General features: G+C 38.2%; 1 protein-coding gene across 5 annotated transcripts in view; it reads left to right on the top strand.

Moving 5' to 3' along the window:
- Positions 1-23601, top strand: part of LAMA2 (laminin subunit alpha 2) — a 336136-nt gene extending 312535 nt beyond the window's left edge. For all 5 annotated transcript variants that reach the window (XM_088053203.1, XM_014263438.2, XM_088053202.1 and 2 more), the window contains 11 exons: positions 1564-1782; positions 3140-3288; positions 6112-6288; positions 7084-7297; positions 11780-11892; positions 13351-13540; positions 15897-16052; positions 19482-19635; positions 20012-20142; positions 20723-20945; positions 23341-23601. In XM_088053203.1, the coding sequence (XP_087909329.1) occupies positions 1564-1782; positions 3140-3288; positions 6112-6288; positions 7084-7297; positions 11780-11892; positions 13351-13540; positions 15897-16052; positions 19482-19635; positions 20012-20142; positions 20723-20945; positions 23341-23498 (1884 nt within the window). In that variant the 3' untranslated portion in view covers positions 23499-23601. The remainder of the gene's footprint in view (positions 1-1563; positions 1783-3139; positions 3289-6111; positions 6289-7083; positions 7298-11779; positions 11893-13350; positions 13541-15896; positions 16053-19481; positions 19636-20011; positions 20143-20722; positions 20946-23340) is intronic.
- Positions 23602-26506: the final 2905 nt, after the last annotated feature.

Raw genomic sequence — 26506 nt, 5'->3', positions numbered from 1 at the left:
TTTTATACAAAAAATACTTTCACTGCCATTTGTGTCTCAGTTAATAGTTTGTATTTCTTCCCTGGAAATCTCTAGTATTTAAGATAGTTTTGCTAGCAGGTGGAAGATATCCATCAGATACCCTATATACCATATATCTGATATTCCATATCAGATACCATTATAGTAAGTACAAATGAGTTGTTGTTAATCCAGTGCTCTCCAAATATTTATTTTTTTTCTACAAAACATTAAAAGTTTACTTTGAACAGCAACTGGAACTTGGCTGGGCCAAAATGAAGGCAAGGGCCCTATTTTGCTGGTTTTATCCATTGTACGTTTGGCCTTCATCAGAGCAAAAAAGTACACAGCAGTAGGACTCTCAGACTGGATATTAGACCAGATTTGTTATGAGATCCATATTTTCAAGTTTGTGGTAAAGCTAAATTGTAAACAAGCAGATTGTTCAAATGCTTTTAAATCTTACAGATTTTGCTTCAGCAAAAATTGGATAGAGAGGTTCTTATTTGTTTTGATTTATAGTATATTCTTTCTGGAACAGGAAAGGATAGTTGTGTTCATTTTCTTCTGTTGAAATGAATCTTAGAAAGTACTTTGCCTTTCACATTATTTTGTAACACTTGAGGTTTCAGAGTATGAAATCTAATTGGATTAACCCTTTTGTTGGGGAAATAAATAAAATATTCTAATTGTACAAAACAAGACGTAAGAAAATTAAAAAGAAGTGAAGCAAAATTAAAGGATAAAGACGATATGTGTGAAACCATTTAAATGTCCTCAGATTTCAGAGAAAGGTGAGCACCAGCAGCAATGATTTTATCTGGTATAATTTTATATCTTTAGAACTGAAAACAGTTCTACTGTACTGAATAAATTGTGAACTACTTCAGAAAAGTCACTGTTTCTATAGATTGGTCTTCCACATCTGGAAGAATACATGAATTGGCAGCGAAGACAGAAAATCTTTGGGAGTATTCACTGATATATTATTTGATGATGTATTCTACTCTTTAAATTTTGTTAATGCCTATCAATGTCTTAAGAGCTGGGCCACGTGCACCAAGTGCTTTGTTTATGACTGAGTAACCAAGAAAGCAGTGGTGCCTAGTGAAGTCATGAAAATTAATGAAAAGTATTTTCTCAGCACATCTGACAAATAATGGAATCTAGTTTATGTTCATATTGGGTTTTATTACCTATTGTATAGATTCAAAAACAAAGTCCAACTCTATTAACTCAATGAAAAGCACATATATAGAATAGAAATAACCTTGAACAATTATTTTTAATCCAAGAGGATATATTGACATAAAACTGGAACTTTGCCTTCCTGTAAGATAGGATTCCACAAATACAGTAATGATGCCAGATGTAAACAGATGCAAACAGTGTTTGCAGAACACTTTGAGTAGATTGCTAAGTGTTTATTATTATTATTCTTTCCATCGTTTCACACTAGTTATATTTACATAGTTTATTATTTTAGTTCAGAAATCTTCCTGTGCATTCATAATCTTGCTTTTACTTTTACTAATGTACTTCCCTGTCCTCTCCTTCCTACAGAACATTCACACAGTCAGCTTCTCCAAGCCAGGTTTTGTGGAACTGCAGCCAGTCTCCTTTGACGTGGGCACAGAAATCAATCTCTCCTTCAGCACCAGGAATGAGTCTGGGATCATCTTGTTTGGCACAAGTGGCACAATTGTCCTCCCCAGGAGAAAGCGCAGGCACTCTGCAAGGAAAGCTGCTCCTCTGAGGAGAAAGCGCAGGCAGACAGGACAGGTGAGAGGAACCTGGCAAAGGATTTAAAAACCCCCCACAATTCTGCTGAACTGCCACAGTTTGTTTCAAAACACTGTCAGGTGTTTATGCTTAAGGTAAAATTCAGTTATTTGGAAAAAATTATTTCTAGTGTTATCCTTTATCTGATGAAAAATCTAATAGAAGCTGAATTTTACTTTTTTTTTTGGTCCTAGATAAATTGTTTCTTTTACAGATTTACAGTCATGTATCCACTGCTTGTTGCTAAGCAGCAGATTTCGTTTTCTACTATATTCCATGTTGGGTTTTTTAATGAAACCCAAATATTAAAAAATACTGTTCTTCACTCATTTTGAGGACTACTTATTTACTATTAATGCTTGGAAACTCTCAGTCGTGTTCATAGAGACATAAATGAGGATTATTCCCTGAGAAATAAGGATAATTTCCCTGAGTCCAAAAGGAAGAAAAAAAAAAAAAAGCTGGTGAACACAGTGAAGATATGCCCCTTGCCTGGAATCACTGACATGGAATTTAAGACTTGGAGTGCTCTGGCTTCTCCTTCTCTTTCCTAAAATACAAATTTTCTGTATTAGTCCACAGTGTCTGAGTGACTGGCAAAAATGTGATTACTAGAAATTGTTACAAATTATTCAAGTCTTTATTAAATCTTGATTAAAATCCTGACAGACAGGCACACTACAACAGCAATAAATAAACAGAATGTGTTGATGCACTCTTTGTTCAGGACTTCTGGGAAGTGATATTTCATTATTCTCCTTTCTGCCTGTTTTGGAAGAGAGCTCTTGGTGACCTGGAGTAACACACTCCTGGGACAGCACATTGTAATGGCTCACCTGGATGACATTAACTTCAGGGTAGGGGCTCCTACCTGTCCCAGGTCTTTGGGTCACAGAAGTGAACATGGGCACTTATTGCTAAACTAACCAGAGTTTAGATCCAGAAATTATGATACTGGTGCTGGAGTAACTATTGGCATGATTTGGCAGCCCTCCAAACACAAAACTCAAGCTGAGATCAGTGCACTTCAGGGCTCGATGAGTTTAAGAGCAGGTTTTGTAACAACAAAAACCAGAAGAATTGGAGGTTAGAAGTCTCCATCCATCCCTGAAAATAGATAGAGAGTTAAATCTTCTGATGATGTTTTCCAGCATGACCTCGTTTTACCCCTTCCTCATTATAAAAATGCCAGAGTGTAGCAGCAGCAGCAGCGCTGAAACAGCAGTGTCTTGTCTGTGGTGAGCACATTAATAGCCAGTGTAAGACAGCAAAACATACACACTAAATGTAAAACTAAGGTAAAAAATTTCTTTCCAAATGTAACTTATCTTTTCACTCCAACATATACACCTTGCAGGCCTACTATGCTGTGTTCCTGAACAGAGGTCGGCTGGAAGTGCACATCTCCACTGGGATCCGGGATCCCCACAGAATCACCATCAGACCAGAGGCTGGCGAGTTTCACGATGGCAGAGCGCATTCCATCCGGATAGAACGAGCTAGAGGGTAACAAATACTTATAAGTGCTATAGAACACACAGCACAGCTAATTCAACAAAGCAAATGCATTAATGGCTTTGGCAATCCATGTAAATGCCTCTTCTGAGACAAAAAAAAAAATTAGTTTCATTCCATCATTGTTCAAAACTTCTTAGAAATAAGTTTCTGATAGTCCTTATTGTTCTGAAGAGATGGGTTTACTTGCCTTTGTAGGCTACCAGGTTGTTTCTCCTGAGACTTGTGTTTTCCTGAACTGGCATCTTTAGCCTCTTTGCAAATATATTTTACAAAAGAATCTGAGGGTGAGAAGTTCTGCTGTGGTGCAATAAATCTCCTTTTCAGGACATATAGAAAAACACCATTTTCAAAGGGTGCAAACTGCAGCAGCACAGCAGCCTGTAGCCTTTTTGAGATGCCATGTGCTGGACACAGTAGTGCCCAGCTAAATAGGGTAAAACAGTGAAAACACAGTCACACTTTTCTTATTGGAAAAGCCATCACAGACTTTCTCAGACCATGTTTTTTTACACTGAATTTCACTTGAATTCCTTTGCCCTTTCCCAGACATTTTAAAACTTTCTTATTACACTTCACTATTCAGAAAGGGATTAGAAACAGCACTACTGTGGTGTGTAGGACTAAGGCAGCCAATAATATTTGCAGCCTGGAATAGCCCTTGTTCCAAACAGGGTTTATTATGGACATTTGAACATACAAATGTGTACATCTGTACTGACATTTGTTGGATTAGGGCACTATGCACAATGTTCTGTGTTGTTAAAAGAAATCAGAAAGAAGATCTGACATCCAGCATGTTACAAAAGGCACTTATCCACCTCACCCTCTTACCCCAACAACACTGCAGCCTTCTTGACCAGCCATTCCTGTCTAGTCCCCAGGTGCCCTTCTGTTCCCTCTGTAATTTGCTTTCCTTTCTGTATAATTTTCTGACTGAATTTCTATTGTATTGTTAAAAAATCTCTCATAAATAATGCTGCCAGTCAATAAGTCTCCTCTACTTTGATGACTAGGTCAAAGTCAAACCGTAAATGCTTTGGAAGGAAAAGTTATTTTGGAAACGGATGACTGAATTTTGTGATACATTTTATGCCCCTGTGACAGAACACAAATATGCAGATGATAATAAAAAACTCTAAACAACAAAGTAAATTCTTTCATGCAGTGCTATAAGGACTACAGTAGCTTGACCTCATAAGGGTACATGTGAGAGTACATCAAGGCAAAATTGCTGTACAATGTCATCCAGTGATGGTGCTTGTTCAGATGAAACCTCTGTGTTTTCAAAACAGCTTTGTTACAAAACAAACTGCCTGAACTCTGAAGTTTCTGTAACCTGAAATGGATGTGAAAAGACATAAATTAAGATTAACCCTTCCTATGCTCATCATGAACTCAAGCTTTATTTTTTTTAATGTGAGCAACACCCTGTGAGAACTCTGCAGAGAGTTAATTGTCCATAATTATAATTTATGATATATTAATAATATGGTAGATTATGATTATAATATAATTATGAAAATTATATTGTTGAAGACTAATGTATATCATTGCATGCTTCTGCTTAGACCCAAAATGTTTGCATGATTAGCCATGGCTAAGATGCAGCAGCACAAAGGATAACTTGAGTATTGACAATCTGACATCCCTATGCTTTCTCTGAAGGCAGAGAAGGGAAATGTCCTCTCTGGGACAATTCATGGAACCTAAATTAGTCTTTTTCTCTGAACTGCCTCCAGAGAAATCTCTCTCCTTCTGTTTCCACTGCTGAAGGGACTGGGAGATATCATAGGGATTGTCCTGAAAGATAAGTCTTTTAATAACTGCCTTCTCTAACCCTTTGAAAAATTAGTCACATTTCTTACTCTGCAGCTTTCAAAACCAAATTAATTCATCCAAAACTATGAGGAAACTGGACAATTTACACATAGTACAGCACTTATATAATTCAGGTGCTTGAGTCACTGTCCAGTTCTGTCTAGAATGTGCGTAAATAACAAAGCCAAGCATTCTGTATTTGAAAATTTTCGATAAGCATTTTCAATATTCATTTGCTTGCATTGTAATTATAGTTAAGAAAGAATATCAGAGTTTAATATAATTTTGTGGTTGACAAAAGGGAATTTATTTGCCAGAAACTAATTAGTCAGCCATTGGTGCTGCAGAGACTCCTACCTTCCTCTCTTCAGCCTTAACAGTAGCCATGGGACTGCTTTGTGTTTTGCTTGCGCCGTGTGAAATACCCATTGGAATGAATAATAGCACCTGTATCAGTACATGGTGAGCAATCAGCAATTTTCCTGCTCTGCCACCTCCCCCAGAAAAAGCTATGAGATCTTTAAAAAGAGTACCATATGTCTACCATTGATCCTGCAGTCAGAGCAGTCTGGTTGTGCCCCAGCAAGAAGATAATAAGGAAATAGGGAGTCCAAACAAAATGCGACCCCTTGCTGTTCCCATCCTGCTGAGCTCTAGATGATTATATCTACCATCACAGTACAGCCAGCTCAGCCCTTACTGTGTCAGTATTGCCACACCACAAACCACTTCTTCCTGTGCAGCCACAGTCTGACATTATCACCCCTCCACAGCACAGGTCTGCCTGGCTTTGTCAAACAACTACCAAGGAAGCACAGCAGCAGCTGAAACCCCTCTAGTGGTTAATATGCATTTAATGTGAGCTGCCGTAATTTGAGTTGCTCATTGTTTCAGCTGGTGTAGGAGTAAGCGGGGCTTGCAGAGGGGTGATTTCAATACAAGCAACAGCCAGTGTAAAATACATATTTTTTTGCTTTCAAATCTTTTCCACAGGATGTTCAGTGTTCAAGTTGATGAAGACAAAGTCCAGACTCAGAGGTTGCCATCAGACCAGCCCATCTCTGTTAAGAAACTCTTTGTTGGGGGTACTTCTTCTCAGTTTCAGATTGCACCTCTCAGAAACATACCACCATTTGAGGGCTGTATATGGAATCTTGTCATTAATGCCACGTAAGTCTCAATGATGCCAACAAACGTCCAGTTAATGAACTCTGGTTAAACTGCCTCGGTTGCCAGGAGAAAGTTCATTGTTGCGATAAATCATGCTAGCAGCAAATCCTAGAATATGATCTGTTTTCTTTATATGCCATTCCTTTTTTTGTCTACAGTATATGCTCCACAGGCTACGCAGTTAATGAGCTATATAACAGACAAGCCAACACTGTCTGTTTATCCATGAAATCAGAGAAATTCAGCAGTAAGATGAGTGTCAGCGATAGGTATTTATGGTGTACTATAACACTTTATTTTAGGTAAGGGTGACTTCCAAGAGAAGTCAAAATTCTGAGAACCATCATGGGAATCAATTTACTATGTGGAAAGTGCAGTAATCTGGAAGGAACATTTGAGAAAAAGGAAAGACAATGGTGGATAAAATAAAACCTCTATAGAAAGTTTCCATCTAAATCTTTCTTTCACATATCTGAAGTACCTAAATTAGGATTTTATCACTCTACATCAGAGTAAATGACTTCTCTGCAATAGTATTGAAACTACGTAGGCCTGTAAAGTTTGCCAAAGCAGATACCCGTCTCTGCACTGACCTGTAGGAAGAAAAACCAATGTCATTGTCACCTCTACTTTAATTGTCTTGCTTCTGTACCTGTACCTATCTGTATAGGGTGGGATCAGTCCTGGCTTTTGTGTCCTGTGAAATTACACTGCAGCATATAGTTGTTCTCAATTAATGGTGGTAAAAAGGCAGAAAAACTAATAACAGACATCACTCTTTTCGTGTGTTCTCAGCCCCATGGACTTTGCTCAGCCCGTGTCCTTTGAAAATGCAGATATTGGCCGATGTCCCACACTAGAACCAGAAGTTAGGCCACCTGAGGATGAAGATAAACCAACCCGTGCAACAGTTCTGGTCCAACCTGAACCAGACACTAATGGGGAGAAAGAAAGGCCAAGAATCCCTCCTGCTTCTCCTCCTCCAACACCATCTCTATTGGCAGCACTTGTAAGTATAAATCACTTCAGTCAGGTAGAGTTTGAAAAGTTTTTTTTTCCAGGCAAAATTGAAATCAAGAATAGTGAAGCATTTTGCCGCAAAAATAGTAACAATTCAGCATGATACTGTAAATAGAACACCTTGTTGCAGGTCAGTAGAACCTGTGGATAATGGAAAACTGGCTGATATAATTTGCTTGGATTATCACATCAGTAATTTAAAGAATGATATAACTTTAGAATATCTTTGGCTTGCATGCTTAACCGTAAACCCTTACACTTCAGGATGTAAGCCAAGCAATATTTGCTTTGGGTTGGAAAGGAAATTTTCCCATGGGAAATCCATTTAATTACGATATTTCTTGTACTGTTCTCTGATGCACATGATAACAGTCATGTCAGTGACAGGATGAAGAAAAAGATAAACCAGGAGGCCTATTTGATATAGCAATTCCTCCACTGCTACTTTATAACTTTAGTCTGGGGAATTACAAAATGAAACCCCAGTCACTGCTAAATTGAGCTCAACTGTTACTAGAAATGAACAGCTAGATAGTGGCAAGCAGTCTTATACAACAAAATTTAAGGAAGAAACTCCTTGTCTCACACGTGGAGTAGTTTTATAAGTTAATGCAACATTTTACTGTTCACAAAAAATGTTTATACATCTGAATAGTAAAATGCATAATGCATACACTGGAAGATGTTTTTGAGGGGAAAAATTATTTGTATTTTGTTAGACCTGAATGCAACCACTAGGTTTATGCAGGCTATAGTTTAGTATGAGTGAGGTTTCAAAATGGTGTGAGAAGACTGCACATTCCCCAGTCTTTTTTTTTTTTTTTTTGCATGTTGGAATTTACAGTTCAATACTAAGATGGTTTCGAGAAGTTAAGAACTGAAATTCTATTTGAGATACGTGACCACTTTTGTTGGCCAGGTAGATATGGCACAGCTTTATCTAGAAGGGCTTGTCAGGTACTACTGAGATCTCCGCATCACGTGCATGGAAGTGGGAGCCTTGGTTTCAAGGTGGACAAGCTCCATCTCAGTCATCAGCATGCCCTGAGCCCCGCAGATACAAACCCGGCCTCTCCATGCTCTAGGGCAGCGGCTGTGATTCGTTCCCACAAGGTGGAGTAGTTGTAGCACCAGGGCTCCAAGGCAGCTTTTCTGCTTGGAGTCCAAAGCAAATTTGCAGTACACTAAGGTTACTATAGAAAGATAAGGAGCCAGGCAACAAGGTAAAAAGGATTATCCATTTTAATGCTCACTGTTGTGAAGGAATGCAGTTGCAGTTCCCCTCGATCAAGCCTTAAAAACAAAACAAAGAAACAAACCACAGAAAAGCATGAAAGAGCAGGTGCACATTCCTAATTGTATAAACACTAACTTTTAAAATAGCAAAATTGAGAGGAATAGATCTACTCATTAATATCAGAAACTAGTCCCATTCCAGCTAGGTGAGTTTTGTATATCACATATCTAGAGCAATGATAACTTAAAACAGGCATTCAAAATAAAAACCTAAATAAAACACCATTACTCCACTTCTCTCTTGGAAATAATGAAACTGTTTTAGTATGCTGAAGACTTGAAACTATTTTAAATAAGGCAAACTTTCGGATAACATTCATATTAGTGAGTTCTTCAAAGTATTTTTAAGGGGACTGTTGCAAAAAAGTAACTACAGTCTGGTAATGAGGTAACACTCATATGAGGTGGTGCTCATACAGCAGTAAAAGGCATTTTCACATAGGAGGCTTAAGTAAAGTATATGCTCTATTTAAGTACTTCTAGTACTTTTTTATCTATGTGCATCCGTCTGCATGTAAAAGGGGAGGGCAGCTGAATCCCAAATGAGGAAAAAACCTACTCTCCACTAAATACAAGGCAAGATCCATAAGTAGGACAGTCAGGAAATACACCAGCCACCAGTCTGCTGCTGCTTGCTGTGAATGCCAGAATGTTCTGGCATTACCCAACACGGGGGAGCTGGTGCTTCTGCCTCACGTTATTCCCTGCTTCTCAGGGCTCGCTTGCCGCTGAAACGAAGAGCGCCAGCCTTACTTCTGCCTTTGACTCCATGATGGTACCTCCCACTTTTGATCCATGCATTTCTGCATTGTGCTATTAACAGTATCCAGTGAACTGTGGGGACTGCTTCAGTGCTTTTTCTACTAATTGCTTTCTTTGTAATTACTAATACAGCAAATGAGGATATGGAGAATGTGTGACAGTCCACCAGTGGCCTTTTCCGTTCTTCATTTCACTGCCATACACACCAAACTTCTTAACCTACCAGTCAAGTCCCTGACATCTTACAAGACTGAAGTAAAGCGCAGCTGAGGAGTTCAGTCTCTCATGTAATATGGGAGATTATTAAGCAGCCAGGACACATTACTCCAAAAAGGAAAGCTGAGACACTTTAATACAGGCTGGTGACCCATGCTTAGAGCAGAGTTTTGTGAAAGCTGTAATGCTGTCTGTCCTTAGGTAAAATAAAAGTGGACACAGGCTTGTGAATCAAATATGGACTTTTTTTAAACATGCCCTACTGTTTTTTTTTTCCTTTTGCTGACTTTTCCACATCAGCCTAATGAAAGCTTACTATTATAAGTAGTTATTAGTAAATAATCGGTGTATGCTATGATTCCAATGACCTTGGAATTGGTAGGATTGGTGCACTCTCCCACAATCCTTGCCCTTTCTTACAGTCACACTGCTGGAATGAAGAAAAACTGCAGTGTTTATTGATGCTGGTGAGCAGCTTGTGTCAGGGTCAGACCCTTTACTAACACATACCAGCCTAGGATTAAATTTACTGTCAGAGTATATTCTTTTACCATGTAAAATGTAAAAGCATGGCAGAAAAAGGTGTGTGGTACTTTCCAGTACCAGTTGTTATTCCCTATCTTCAAATTTTATCAAGCTCAAATGTAATTGAAGGTATTATATGCATAGTATTGTCATTAATTTAGTTAGACTTCTAGATAAGCCTTAAAAGCTTAAAATAATTCAAAATTTTATGCTGCATTATGGGAATATTATTTTTTATTATTATTTTTGATGATCACTGGAAGACTGGTATCATACATTCATAACCTTGCTTGGTCCTGGAGAATTTTCTCTGTTTTTTCCGTCCATTGCATGTGGGTGTATCAATTGTTCTTGTCATAATGCATGGTGTTCTACTCTGTCATATTCAAACCAGAGCATTTACTATGCAAAACTCTATTTTAGGGGTGTTCTACACTGTTACGAAGATCTTTATGATGTGTGAAAGCAAAAAATATTACTGAAAAACTGAGTGAGAGAGGGAAATAAATTTCCTCTTTGCAGTTGAAATCTCAGGTCTTAAGTCACTCATGACATTTTCAAAATGTTTCAGAGAAAGAACTCTGTCAGCAAGGCACTGCACCTTGTGCTTCGCAGGTCCCTGCTGAGTCAGGGCTCAAATAAGACACTGTCACCAACCAGAATGATAGCAGCCACAGTGCTTAAAAACAGAGCTTGCAGCTATCAAAGTTTGTTTCTTTCCCAGTGGTACTGTCTGATATTTTGTTGAGTTAGATCCTTTGAGTGGTTTCCTCACAATACTCTCAGTGGGAGGCAAAAGCCAGACATGAGTAGAAGCTGGTAATTACCATGGTCTCATGTTGCCCCAGGCACCCCTATACAAGAGCTTTAGGACCAGAGTTTAAAAGACCTGGGGAAATTAAAACAAGAAAATTATAGTGGACAGAAGATATTTTACCTTGCATTGTCACACCACTTCAAGATTAATTGAAGTGGAACTACAGGGAGGGGTTTCTTTCTTTACAAGCTGGGTAATGTCTCTACATTTTACAGCTGGGGGATTTCAACAGCTGTTACACCTATCCATCAGTTATTCAGATTCCCTGATTGTTTGTGGGGGCCTTTCAACAGCACCGGGGGATGGGAGGGGGAACAACAGCACATTAAGCAAAGAGTACAGTTGTAAAACAATATAAAGAAGTAAAATGAAGGACTCACTGACATCTGCAAGATCTGAAACTACTTTTAACTCATTATTTTTTAGGTGACTGGATTTCAAGTTGACAACAAAGCATCCCTTTAAAACTTAAATCTTGTTTCATTTCTGTAAGAGGGCATCCTACTGTGTAAAACTCAGTTCTGTGTGAACTTAGAGTACACTGAACTGCCTGGAAATCACTTAAGACTCTTGTAAATGTCCACTGTGAAAGCATGAAAGCAGCAATGTTCTTATATTACTTTTATTTGCTTTTACAGCCAGTTTAATGAGCTCTGCTTTTACACCAAGTTCCTGTCATACTGGTTTATAACTTTAGCTGGTGTGATGAGACGTCAGCCTGCTGGAAAATTGCAGGGCCACTCTCTAGACTAGGTACAATACTCTCAGTCCTGAGCAGCTGGGAGACTCCCAGCATATGCGCAGCTGAGACAGATAAAAAACATGAAGTTTGTATGATTGCTGTATATTTTGCAGGATTCCTGTGCTGCTGACACAGAACCAGCCATTTTAGAAGGTGGCAAGCAGTTTGGTCTTTCAAGGAACAGCCACATTGCAGTTGCATTTGATGACACCAAAGTGAAAAACAGGTATGTTGTTTATTTCAGCAATGAGTTTTGATGGAATAGCGTCAAAATAAAATGCCCCTCCTAATTCTCTCAAAGGTATCTTCCAAAACTATGGACACAAGCCATGAATAATTAATGAATAATTAATTTCATTAAGCAAATCTAAAAAAGCATTAAACCATGAAATGTAGGCAATTAGGCCCACCTAAATAGCTCTCACAAAAACAATTTACCTCTTTGTTTGTAAAGGTTTGGGCACGCACAGATCCCAGACTGATTTGCTAAAAACCAAACAGAGTAATGGAACCAATTTGTGCAACTGACTTCAAAGATGGCTTTTTCAGAGGAAAATAAAAACTGTTCAGTAACTTGACAATTTCTTGTAATAAGCAGAACTTCTTTCCCCTTTCCTCCAATAGTTAAGATCAATCTTACACAGTAAACAGGAAGAATAACATTACTACCCCAAAATATAACTCTATATACATATAGCTGTAGACATGCAAAGGAATTCCATGAACTGTTTTTAAAAATGCATCTTTTTTCAATGGATTTGTGAAGCTAGAACTTGTTAGTTGTTTATTTTTGCTCTGTACGCACATGGTCATTAACAAATGTGCCATATCACAGTACTAAGCCATTTTGCTGCTTATAGTTTCCAAATCCATTAGCCTCACACTTATTTATCCCTATAAAGATGTTGTACCACATATGCTAATTTTAGAAAACTAGGAATGATCCTGGACTGATCATTTTCATGCAATGATTTTTCATTTACATTATCAGCTGCTTTCAGGTACTGACTTTGCAGCTCAGCTTCAGCAAGGTTAGTGATGTGTTGCCAGTACAACTTTAGCATTAGAAAATATAAATAATTTCTCTGCAGCTTCTTTGCTGAAGAGGAAGTTCTCAACATTACCATTTTGTCCAAAGGGTCATTAGGTTTGCTCAGACACAGCCTCATTTTCTCTTGGGAGAGAACAGAATAAGTGTTTTATATCCTCATTGTAAACTCTTCTGTCTGCATCTTTAAAAGTTTTGCAACCTGTCTTCAGGCAATACAACTCATTAGAAACTCAACATTTGCCAGCTGTCACTACAGCTCTCTCCTCTTTGCAAGCATTATGTGTGTGGATGATGGATAATGCTGCTGGAATTTTACAAGTGCTGGGATTTTCTAGCTGCTACAGCTGCAGCTGAGAATTACATCTTGAAATTCTATGCCAAGATTGTAGTTTTGTATCTCCATAGCAAAGGAACTAATGAATGCTCACATGTCAGGGATCAGATACGTGTGAAATGTAATTTGCATATAACCAAATTATTTTTCTTGAATTCTAATGGACAAGTAAAATTGGCCACTAGCTGTACAAAACTTTTTTAGAAAAAACACAAAAAGGTAAAGCAGATGAATTTGTCTAGTGCCTGACTCCAAATATATTTTCCTTTCTTGCTGTTTCCTGTTTGTTTGATTTCTAGGCTTACAATTGAATTTGAAGTCCGAACAACAGCTGATTCTGGCTTGCTGTTTTATATGGCCCGCATCAACCACGCTGATTTCGCTACAGTTCAAATAAAGAATGGTCTGCCTTACTTCAGTTATGATCTAGGGAGTGGAAACACCAGCACAGTGATTTCCAACAAAATAAATGATGGCCAGTGGCACCAGGTATAATAGTCTCTAATTCTAATTCATTCTTTGTAATGGTAACAAGGAACTTTGTTTTGCCTTGAGATATTTGCAAAATGTAGTCCACACAAGCCAAAATTTACAAGTAGTATTTTCTGGGGGGAAAAAAATAATCTAGCAAAACTTGTGTCAGATGCACTGGTACGTAGAAATTTATCCTTCAGGAAACGCATATTTCTGAACATATTTAAAATATGTGCCATATATAGTAAGGAACTAAAGAAAATGTTCCTTCCTGCTTAATAGGGCTCATGTGAGTACCAACTCATGATGATGGAATACATCATTAAGACCAGTTGTTTCTACATTAATAATGTCATTGTTAAGCCAGAGTGCAGAGAACAGAAAAAAAAAAAAAAATAGAAAAAGAAAAAGAAATAACATGTAACAAACCTTCCCTGGATTATTAATTCAGTAGGGAATAAATACTATATTCATGGATGTATTTGGCAGGGACTTTATGAGAGGAAACATTATATGCAATGCCTGTGGCATTTGGATGCTAAGAGAAGTAATGATATCACAACCATGAAATTTCCTACTTACTGGGCAAAGGACAACAGACACATAGTATATTCATTAGGTGACGTGCTGGAAGGCACCATTAAAGACAGAGAAGCAAAGTATACATGTGACTGTGGGTTGAATTTATACGCTGTAAGTTACATTGAATTTTGTACAGATATTTCGAAATTCAGCATCCACATCTTAGCTCCAAATGAGAAAAAAATCTAATTGCATTTTCTCTTACACTTTAATAGCCTCATTTCTACTCTGTTCTCCAGGAATTTTATTTTCATGAGATTTTTAGTCATGAACTTTTTGATGATAGCAACTGCTCTACATCAAGGTATTTCATACAGGGGAAAAAAATGAAGCTGTAGTTATCATTTATCTCTTTCATATAATGTCTGGGAGCACTGGCAGCAGACCAAGGTCCCATTCTGCTACTCCCTCTGTACATTCAAAGAGATGCTTTTGCTTCTTTAGCCATTTTCTCTTTATTCTAAGAGAGCTAAGTAGAACATATATTTCTTAATGGAAGATTGTGCTCTTTGGGCCTATAGCTTGGCACTAGACAAGAGAGTCCCTTTTTCCAGGACCTGTTTCTGTAGCGGAGAATGCAGACAAAGCCACAGTTCCCAAAGAGCAAAAAAAATTTTGAGAAGCAGGAGGAGGGAAGGCAACGCTTTTAGGAAAATTCCACAGTCTTTGTTTCTGATAAAGCAGTGGATTCTCCTTAAAACAATCCTTTTAGTGACAACCTTTTCTCCGTTTGGAATGATTTAGGTTGAAAACATTTCCAATAGTCCTACAGAAGCCACTTGCTGTTGCTATCCTGCTATCTGTTTAGGTCCTCTGTAAGAATGTCTGTCCCTAGTTCCTGTCTCACTCACCTAATGTCCCCTCTGCCCAAGGTGTAGTTACCCATCTTAAATTTACAGTTGCCTGTAAACACCAGGTTGAGGCCCTCACCTTCAGGCCATCCTTGTCAGTGTTCAGTCATTCCCACTGCATGACAGATAGGCTGCCACACTGGAGCAGTAGCAGCATGTTAAAGAAAAGCCAAAAAAATGCTGTTTGTCTCTCTTTGCTATTCTGGTGAGCCAACTACTATGCTGTTTAGAAATCTGCTAACATGCATGATGCATTTTGCATTTATTCCTTTTTATGCAGAGCCATTATTATAATGAGTTGTGGAGGTTTCAATATAAGCTTTTAGAAAGACAGTGGCCTAGAATTTCCTCAGGTCTTCAGCAACTGCACTCCCTCTGTGCAATTTGCAGTCCATTTGTCTGAGCAGAAACCACAATACCAACAGAACGTAGTTGGTATTATATTTACTCTAGCATGAACTGTGATCTGAGGCATGTCCAAGCTACTGGAATCATAAACTCAATATTTTCTGCAAACGTGCTGCCATAAAGATTTGCAACCAGTGACATGAAATTCAGTATTTATTCTGAAGTACTTATCTGTACTTAAAATTCAGTCTGATTCCAGGAAAATAATACTGTGTTGTGCCTGTTATAACATAACAATGAAGCATTTTAAAGGAATCTCAAGTCTTTTCAGTAATTCTAGTAAATAATCATCATGATGCCTCCTGACCCAGATGCAAATAAAACACAGTCAGATGTTGGCACAAAACATTGCTCAGGAGCTTTGTTCCATAAGTGTTATCCATAGCTGCTGCCATGGTACTTCTGTAATCATTCCTACTACTTTCTTGTATATTCTTACATATCTTGGACTGTAAGACTAGTTACAACCTGAAAATGCTTGATTGTCAGAAAACTATCTGTAATCGTATCGCACTTTTGTGTCTTTCTAGATAAAAGTAAGTCGAATGAAGCAAGAAGGAAACCTCATGGTAGATGGAGTTTCCAACAGGACTGTGAGCCCCAAGAAGGCCGATATACTGGATGTTGTAGGAATGCTGTACGTGGGAGGATTGCCCATTAACTACACAACCAGGAGAATTGGTCCAGTAAGCAAATTTGTTTAATTATCTTACATGCCTTAAGTATGTTTTGATTGGTGCAAATGTCTTCCCAGTTTTGTTTTGTCTTGCTTTTCCCTTCAGACTGCTGAAGAATATGGACAAAATGGACATTAGTGGAGGTGAACAATGTTCTGTTAGTGGAAAGGTCTGACTCAGAATCCAGTTAATGCAAAAAAAACCCATTGAAATAGCAGAATTATTTACTGTCTTGGAAAAGCAGAAAGTTCCACACACTTGTATCCATTTGGATCACTGCACAGCATGAGTTCCTGAGTACCACTTGCCCTTTCTCTTGGCTGTAATTAATCTAGCAGCAAATGCTAATAAACAGTGAAAGGATCTCCTACAAGGAGCAGCAGAAGCCAAAATTACCCAGGACAAAGTATCCAGTAGTATTGTAATAATCAGTTTTGTGTTGCTATTACTAAAAGAGGAGAGAGTGTGTTTTGAAGGAAGGCCATGAAAATTCTGTTGTCTTCTTCCTGTTTCCAAATTAAATGTGCATATATCAATTTATTACTGTTTTGGTTCAAATGCCCGGCTTCCATGATAACATGGAAGATGACAGAGAGCCCAGAGAAATAAATATAATTTTGTCCTAAATTTTGTAGATTTACCTAGGAGCACTGTATTCCATCACCCAGACCATTTACTGCACCTATCTACATAACTCCATGCCAGTCATCCAAGTGATGCCCTTCCAACCTCTCAAGATAAATCAGTATCAGGATGGGAGAAAAACCTCTTCCATGCTTTCTTTTGCTCTCTGTGAAGACAGTTCTTTCAAAGCAGAAGCCAGAACCTGAGTGAATTTAATTATAGTAAAGAACAAATTTGGCACCTAGCACAGCACAATTCAGACACACAAAAAATGGAATGTCAGTAGGAGCTATGTCTGGGCTCATCCTGGGTAGATGCACAGAGTCCATAAAAAGCAGGCAAAACACAAATCTGGTAAGGAAACAAAATAGACTCACAAAGAAGCTGAGCATGAGTAAATAGCATTATACTGAGATGTTTATGGAATGGAAAATACAAGTCCATGGACAGGCAGGAGTTCCCTTATTTGAGTGGACAAAATAAATACAGAAAAGACTGTATTTATATACTGTTAATACTGTTAATACATGGATTGCTTAAGTCCATGTATTAACTCGTGGATATGGAATGAAGGGGATGAGTAACCACTCTACATCTGAGTGTTATATTCCATAAAGAAAACTGACCTGTAAGATCATGATTCTTAGTAAATAATTGATTGTGCAGAAAGCCCAAATTGAGGCAAATCTAAGTCATTAGGATTTACCAAGCCAAATCTGAGGCACTGAAAACAAAAAGCAATACTTAACTACCCAGAACATATAATTCCTAGTACAATCAATTTATTCTCTTTCAATACATCTGCAATTTACAAATACTCATCTAAGGAGAAAGACAACACTAGGTCCTCACCTATTGCTATTTGTCAGAGGTAATGGAGGGAACACATGCAGATAAATGGCTCAGTCTGGCAATAACAGTCATGTCAGGTCCTGACAATCTTATGTGCTTTGGGATTTAAATGAAGCTGTGACTTCAAATGTCATGTAAAAACCAATGTTTGCCTTCCAGTCATGCTCAGTAAAATACACTGTGATGTATGAGACAATGTTGTGTTGTAGCTTCATGTAGAGGCTCTGAAGCAAACCAAGTTGAAAGGATGTGTTACTTTAGTCAGGGCTTTCTTCTGTACATATATGCCTTTTCATATATTTTCATATATTAGCCTTAGTAATCTATTATGTAACCATAGGTGGTTTGGCTTCTTTTTCAGTATAGAAGACTGATACCCATTTGTTTAGCTTCAGCAGATGTCACATTTTGAGCACTCAACACTGCTTTCAGCAAAAGAGGTCCTATTACCTGTTCCCATGCTAAAGTATAACCAGATTTGCTTTTCCATTGGGAAGAGAAAATTGTTAAGTTAGAGAATGTTATCAAATCATCTACAAATCTTGCATTTCTGTGATTTATTCTTGCAATGAAGGTTTGTTTTGTTTTCTGCCATTTCTCTTTTTTGATAACAAGATTTGTTGATCTGGAGATGACTTACTAAGAAATTATAAAAAGGACTACTTATGAAAAGTCTGACAGAAAGCATTGTTCAGCTCAGAACTGAATCTGTTCACTGGTATTGCTCAAGTTCTCATGAAAATATTGTACAGGTGTATTTATCTGTAATAAGCTATATAATTTCACAGTACATACAGCTTTGATTTACAAGAAAATAAATTATTGGAAATTCTTTCCAATTACAGAATGTTGTTAGAGGAGGTAGTGAGCAGAGTCAAAACTTCTCTCTGCAGGTGTGCCTTTGTCCTTTTTGTATTCGTATGTATTTCTAGGCTGAATTTTATTCACTGACGTTTATTTTCCTCCTTTCTACTACTCCTTTCTACTGCACTGCTTATGAATATATCTTCTTTTTCTTCCTCCAAGTACTTGATGTATGATTTTCCTCTGTCTCACTGGTATCAAGGATAGATTTTCCTAACTCTTTAAGTCAAAGATCAAAGTCTCTGTCTAAATCTTAGAACCAAAATGCAGCTTCTGCATACCTTGGAGAGAAAAAGGGAGGGTGAGTTCTGCAGGAGATGCCAGTGGCTTTCAGAGGTCCCACTGGGATGCCCTGCTCACACCCAGAACAACCCCTGCCCCAGGCAGATTCGTGGGTACTCAAACCACCGTTCTAAGTGTGCCCAGACCACTGGCTGGAGGTCACGGTGTGCCCAGTGCAGAAGCCAAACTGGAGCTGCAGTTTGCTACCCTGCACAGGAGCCTCCGTAGACATGAGCACATTCCCTGCCTCCACCTGCTCTCCAGCCAACTGAGTGGCCCTGATCACTGCAGTCAACAGCCTTCACACAGGGGCTTTGTTCATTGTAGTCGTGATGTTACCTGCATTACCTCTGTCTTACTGTGCAACATTAGGCCAACAGTAAAGTGATTAAAGGAAGGGAAAAAAGAAAACCCACCCAGTAAAATTACCAGCAGTTCAAAGAACTATAGCCACTATCTTCATCTACTTGCAAACCCCATAACCTAGTCAATTAAAAAGGCAAAATATAGGCCATTAAATTCCTGCATTGCTGATGTAATTTTCTGTTTCATTATGTGGTGTATTATTTTATATCCCCTCCAGTAAGCCAAATAGATGTGACTCAGATCACATCCCTGAAAAGTAATGTAATTCATCCTCAGCATGATTAAGAGTAGATTCCAATTACAATCAGATATTAAGTATTAGGCACATAAAATTCAAGTTTTATTCAGCTCCATAAATCTAGGAGTGAAGCAGAGAAAATGCAGTCATTGATAGCGTACTTTAGGCTTGCTTCTCATAGTTTTACATTTTGTTTGAAATATTGACTGCAGGTCCTCCATAGCATTGATGGCTGCATCAGGAATTTTAAAATGACAGAATCACCTGTTGACCTGGATAATCCAACTTCCAGCTTCAACGTTGGGAAATGCTTTGTCACTGCACAGAAGGGAACGTACTTCGACGGAACAGGCTTTGCCAAAACAGGTATATGAACAATAATTCTGGTGATAGTCAAAGAACAGAGAAAGAGGAGATTCTGCTTTCGAAAGCTCCCAGTGTTACCTAACTCCTGTTGGCTGGAGGCAAAGTGAGGCTAGTATTGAAACTCTTGCTGATCATTTTTAGTTATCTTGCCCAAGGAGAAACTATGTGACTTCCTAGCAAGGTCTTGCACTAAGCACAATTGTTTACATGGTTTTACATGAAATGGAGTGTGTTAACAATACTGAGTTAGTTACTTTGCTTTACTCTCAGCACAATTTGTGTGATGATTATTAGGAATAATATTAATATATATATAATATAATATAGTGTTAGATGCTTATCTTCATTTTATTGTGCTTCCCCTTTTCTCTCTAAGTTGGTGCATACAGAGTGGGAACAGATCTGCTCGTGGAATTTGAATTCCGTACAACACGAATGAACGGTGTTCTCCTAGGAGTCAGCAGCCAGAAAATGGATGGGCTTGGCATTGAATTAGTTGGTGGAAAAGTGAGTAGCAAAGCAGTTTTGTTTCTTCATAAACTGGCTTTAGACAGCACAGGTAGTTTAAATGCAAGGTTACTACCCCAATCTCAAGATGTCTCAAACAATAGCAGGGTTCTTGAAGGACCTTTCCATACATCTAGAGGATCTTACACTTTTAAAAGATAATTTAAAAGGTTCTGTAATACTTGAGTCTCCTAAAACTGCAATTAGGTCTTAAACTAGTGACCATAAAAGAAGTTTTGAGGAAAGGCTTTGTCATTATTAATACTATTTTCTCTTGGATATCTTTTGATTCACTGTCTGGAAAACCAGTCATTATTCTTGCACTATAAATATTTTAGAGGGGTGTAAAGCACCCTAAAACTAAGACAAAAAAAAATAAGGGAAAATAACAACTTAGACAACAATTTTCCATATTTCTACTTGTGTTTATTTCAGTGATAGAACCCAGATCACAGAGGGACAGCAATCCACATAGTCCTTGGTGCATACAGTCAAACCATGTTGAGTTCAAACAAAACAAACAAACAAAAGCAACTGAACCGTGTTGAAAACTTGCTAATGTCCATGCTGTGCTTTTCAGGTGATGTTTCACGTTGACAATGGTGCAGGCCGATTCTCTGCTGTCTATGAGCCTGATGCACCAGGCAGTTTGTGTGATGGACAGTGGCACAAGGTTCTTGCCAACAAGATCAAACACCGCTTGGAGCTGACTGTGGATGGCAGACAGGTGGAGACCGACAGCCCAAACAGGGCCTCGACCTCAGCGGACACAAACGACCCTCTCTTTGTTGGAGGCTATCCTGGTGAGCATGCAAGACACAAATTATGCTTTACTTAGGCTCCAATAACGCTGCCTTAAATGGCTTAAATGTAAGTAGGACTAGTATGCTAAAGATGATTGATAAGACAGGCTGAGTTTGTATCAGTTGGCGTGGATGTTCATTTCTGCATTCAGCTGCATTTCAGAACAAGAAGTTCTGCAACAAGAGACTCACAGATATCCCTGCCCCATTTCAAATGTAGGCACTGTCACAGAGAATTAGACAGATTTTCTGCCTTCTGCTGTCACACACACACAGCCTCTCTCTTAAAACTTCCTGTTTAGTAATAACACCATCGTTGCAATAGTAACAGCATTTGGCATATTTAAATTTAACTGAGGAACATAGAATCTTAACCAAAGAAAGTACAGTAACCAAAGGAACATCAAATCTTAACCAAAGAAAGTACCCCCCTTGAGGGGGCAGGGCAGTGCATGTGTAAATCAGCCTGTAAAACCTGAGGAATAAGAACAGCTTCCACACAGAGGTAAGAATACACCATCGCTTTCTAATTAGAGCCTTTGCTTGTGGTCTGCTGGTTTTTAAAGGAAAAAAACCACATAATCTACATTTCCTAATCAGTATTCTGGAAGCCCTCAAGAGAACTTGTTTTATGCAGAGGTAATTGAACAGTATCGAGAACTGGGCTGCATTCTGCAGCTGGCTTCATCTTCCACTAAGCTGATAATGAATTCTAGTATTCATCTCTTCATAGACAGTCAATAAATTTTCTAACAGCAGTTTACTTTCTGAAAATACAGTTAATATCTTTGCAAAGTACCAATTTTGTTGCATTTGTAATAAATATTCCCTATAGCTTGCAAGCCAAAACAAAAAAGCGAAGTATGTTTGCAGTATGTGTCTGCTCCAGTGCATACTGAGGTCAAAGGCAAGACACCTCTGAATCAGTTAATTCCTAAATTATTTTCTGGAAATTGTTTTTTCACCCATTCTTATGAGTGATACTGTGCATCTAAAAAGTCTTCTCTCCCAAGCTTTGGAACATTTAAAAAATTGTCCATGGCAGTGACATATGGGAGTTGAACTTTAGTCACAATAACTATCAATAAAGACTAATGACTTTGGGACTTAAGGAAAACGGTCTTGTGGCAGCCTTTTCATAACAAAACAAGATTCTAGCATAGGAGCCAGCACTGAAGAAACACTGCAGATGGAGTTACTATCTCGTCTGGACTGCATGGCAAGAGAGACGCAAATCGCAGTAACACTGCAATCTGTACAAAACAAACCTACTCTTACCTCATGTTGAAGGGATATTCGTGAGTTCAGCCACATGGCAAGCTATGAAATGATTTAATAAACCTACTGCATGTGTAAACACTCTTCTTTTACTGCCTAGTCTAGCTCATCCAGGATTTGTTTTAACATTCCCAATACTTAGCCGCATCACAAATTTGAAGCACACAATCATGGGATTTTGTAAAATTAGTAAGTGTTTGTAATTTCCAGCCCTCTTGAAGCTGCATAAATAGAGCAAAACAGTTGTCAACCAGCTAGAATTAATTAGCTGATGGAGTATTTTCTATGTAGAGAAAATTTTCACCACCATAGTGTGGACAAGAATAAAGATTCCTGGGTACCCTTAAAAGCTAGCATTCATCTGCTGGTATCACTCTTCCCCATGGAAAGAGTACATAGAGAGACAGATGGATTCATCCATTTCTGTGAAACAGAATAATGCTGTGGCCAGACAGTCTCTACAAGTATAAAGTAACTTCTGCAATTCACTTTTAAGAACACTGAGAAGCAAGTTGTGCCACAAATTTCAAGCAGTTGAGTGAAATATTTCCAGCTTCCCAGTCAAACCACTCTCACTTCCATCCCCTCCTTCATTGGTGGAGCAAATATACTCCAACTCCTGGCTTTACTGTCAGCAAGGAAAAAAAAGAATACTTGAAAACTGTCAAAACTGGTCTGTAAATGACATCTGAAATCCATCCTGAGGAACTGGCTTCTTTGTGATGTTAGGACTGAGAATTGCATCCATTTTGGCCTACTTTTTTCCCTTCTATTGTTCTGTGGATAAAAAGCTGAATATCTGCAGAGCATCATATGTGTATTGTCCACCATTTATAAGTAGCAAGCTGCATGCATGGGTTAAAATGGTAGTCTATTTGTGTTCAGATTCTGCCGCTGTCATAGTAGGACAGAAAAAGAAAGGAAGTGTGGATTGTTATCTAACATAAGCATTCATCACATTTGCTCATAATGTTTGTAGTTTTCTTCATAATGAATATATACAGCAAAGAAAACATTCATATATTGCTGGGGACATCTGTTCTCGTGCAGGACTCAAAGAACAAAATTAAGTATCAACTCAAACATAATTCCTTTCTAATTTTTTTCCTTCCTTCAGATGGTGTGACCCAGTTTGGGCTGACGACTAATATCCGTTTTAAAGGATGTATTCGATTTCTGAAGCTCACCAAGGGTACTGCAAAACCTCAAGAGATTAACTTTAGCAAAGCTTTGGAGCTGAAGGGTGTCCAGCCAGTGTCATGCCCTGCAGACTGATGGTTGCTCAGCCAGTATGGGTCTGTTTATATAAGCACCTCAGATTGAAAAAAAAAAATCTATATCTTCATTGCATTCATAATAAAATATCTTTGTGCAAGTATTTGAGTAGTGTTTGTGATATATTCCAATGGCTATTTCAATGTACCTTCCAGAAATGCATGAACAAATAATCCCTGACCCCCATCCCCTTCATTAAGGGAGTAATTTTAATCTCTTTCCTTATAGCTTGAAATGGAAATGTTCATTCTTGTGATGAGTGAGAGCATATATTATGCAGGTTGTTCCTTTTCTATGGAACACAGAATCACAAAATATTTCAAGTTGGAAGGGAACCATAAGGAAGGATCACCAAGTCCAACTCTTTGAAATGCTCACTAAATGCTTTGGGTGAGGTAGATCTCTAAACTTGTATTCCTTTACAATTCTAAATACAATGCACTCATGGGCATACACAACCTTATCCTTCATTAGCATATCAACTTGCTTCAAAAATTTATGTTTTGGTCCCATCCAAGAGCTTTTACAAAACTTTTCTGATCATATTTCCCATGAAGTTTCACTGAGAAATTATATGTGGTCTGTATGGCTGCTGTCATGCTATTGCTGTGGAACCAAGAAAGAAGAAGAAAAGTGTTGGTACTTAGTTAGCTTATTAGGGATTATTGATGAAAATATGTTGCACCTAAAATCCCTGCTCTATCACTTGGACACCATTGATTTTTACAGAGATTATATTGTTTGGTGTTGGGACCTTGAGTCTCTAATGGAGGGAGTTGAACTGGGTTGTATTACTTACCTTGAAATACAGTTTTAATGATTAATGAATTAATAAAGTTCAACATTGCTGCTCTCTCCCACATGATATGTTACACATAGCAAAAAAATCACAAACCAGCTTTCTAAAGGAAGATGAAATCTTGACACTTGGAGCAGAATAGAGGTGAAGCAAGAACACTCCATAGACTATTAGTGCAACACCTACTACTGATCTCTGCTGTTATCTATTAACGGAATTCTTACCATAAAAGCAGCTTCTAAAGTTCAACTTTGCTGCTTCTGCCTGATGTTGTCAGTTTGTAAGGAATACTGAATGCAGAAGCCACCCCAAATCTTCCTTGAATAAAATTTATAGTGTTATGTGGATAGCAGTTTCAATATAAATGGAGAGAGGAAAGTTGCTTCCTAGATTCTCACTGAAATGCCCAATCCTAGTGGTTATCCTCATGCTTTGTATGTTTTAGAGGACTATGAAATCATCACTGAAGTGTGTGTTATGTTTTCTGTGGATTATTTCAAGTTGTTAAAGTGCAGTTTTGCAAAGGTTGTGATCAGACATGCAGAACAGCTGCTGTAGGAATGTAAAAAAACCTACCTATGCAAAAGAAGAAATAAGAACAGAAAAAAACCCTGGCAGTAAGGCAGCACAACCATGCGATTAAATGAAAAAGGTTTTCCAAAATTTTTTTTTTCAGCCCATAAAGAGCCTTGAATACACGTTTTCAGAAATTCTGACATAGTAAAAGAAAGGCAGCTGCAAAATTTGTGCATAGGCTAGCTGCAAAATTTCTGCTTGCCAGTGAGCACTCCTGCAGGAGTGCTTTGTATCTTACAAAAGGCCTTTTTGGCATACAATGTTTCTTTAAACTGCCATGGAAGGGAAAAAAAAAACCTTTACACTGGGAAAGTGTATTAAAGAGATCTTAATAAATATGTATACTGGCACTCTAACGGTTTGAGGAATCTACATTGATCAGATAGACCTGAAGAAAAACCATCTAACTCCTGTGAAGTCTTCAAGTAATTGCCTTCAGCAAATATTCTAGTTTTAGTTGCAAGTGGCCTTTAATGTTAAGAAACAGTTAATGGCTGCTCAGTTTTACCCATGTTCAAAGTGCTAAGAATTAGTAAAGCATGCATTTGTCTCTGAAAAAGCCTAATTATCAGACATGTACTGTCCTCAACTTCTACATGGTTGTGCTTTTAACAAGCACACTGTAAAATATTCATGCATTTCTCTGTTATTCTTTATACCTCATGTATTTGCCTATTCTCATGCCTATAATGTTTCAGGGTAGTTTGAGCAGCTCAAGAAAAGCAGGCTGGAACACTTCAAATGCAGTTGAGTATTTCCAAAAGTCTTAAAAAATATGAACAAAGGAAGCCCTAAGACAATGTTATTGTTATGGATGTCTCACAACACACAACTGCCGATTGTTGGCCCAGCACACAACCTAGGCACACTTCCTAGCCTCTAGATTCTAGTCAACATGTTGAATTATTTTTTAACCCAAAGTTGCTTACAAAGGTTTTGGAGATGGTTTTGGGGTTTTTTTTTTGAGGGTGGACTTGAAGACACAAGGGAAATTTGAACAACCGAGCCCAGAGCTCTGTGAGTTAAACCATGCCCAGCCTCAGAGGCAGGAAATTGCCACTGCTCTGCCCAGTGCTGCATCAGCAATGGTTTTTCACATAAATATGTCTTTGCCTTCAAAACAATTACTGGAGTTTCTATATAAAAGAAGTGGAATGGGAAAAAAGAAAAAGAGAGGCCTTTATGTTCTTATGTTCTGTTGAATTATTTCTCTCTTGCGTGACTTTCCAGGAATGTGTGGGACACAAGAAAAACAATGAAACAATGCAGATTATTACATTTCTTGAACTTTCAAGTGGAAAAAACAATCAACCATCTGCTGTCCTCTGCTAAAGGAAATACACTCAGTAGGCTGAAACAACAGCTACTTCAGCAAATAGACAAGCTAAAAGGAAACAGAAAAACCTGACTAATTTGTTTTCATAGATCAGTGAGTGGATGCACCAAGTACTGTTAGTAAAGTTTTCTGTCTTTGAAGATTAAGCAGAGCATCTGGGAATGATCCCAGCTCCCCATTACTCCCTTTTGCCATACCAGAGATTAATAGATTGTCAGATTCCAGATAAAGACTAAAACTGCCTGAAACCAGCAGGTTGTGAGCTTCAGAGCCATATGCAGCTGCTGGAGATTATGC

This window comes from Pseudopodoces humilis, chromosome 3 (assembly GCF_049639895.1).
Source record: "Pseudopodoces humilis isolate 2021_Gansu_Grassland_sample_001 chromosome 3, ASM4963989v1, whole genome shotgun sequence".
In the NCBI taxonomy this organism is placed as follows: domain Eukaryota; kingdom Metazoa; phylum Chordata; class Aves; order Passeriformes; family Paridae; genus Pseudopodoces; species Pseudopodoces humilis.
This window is presented reverse-complemented; position numbering and strand designations above follow the sequence as displayed.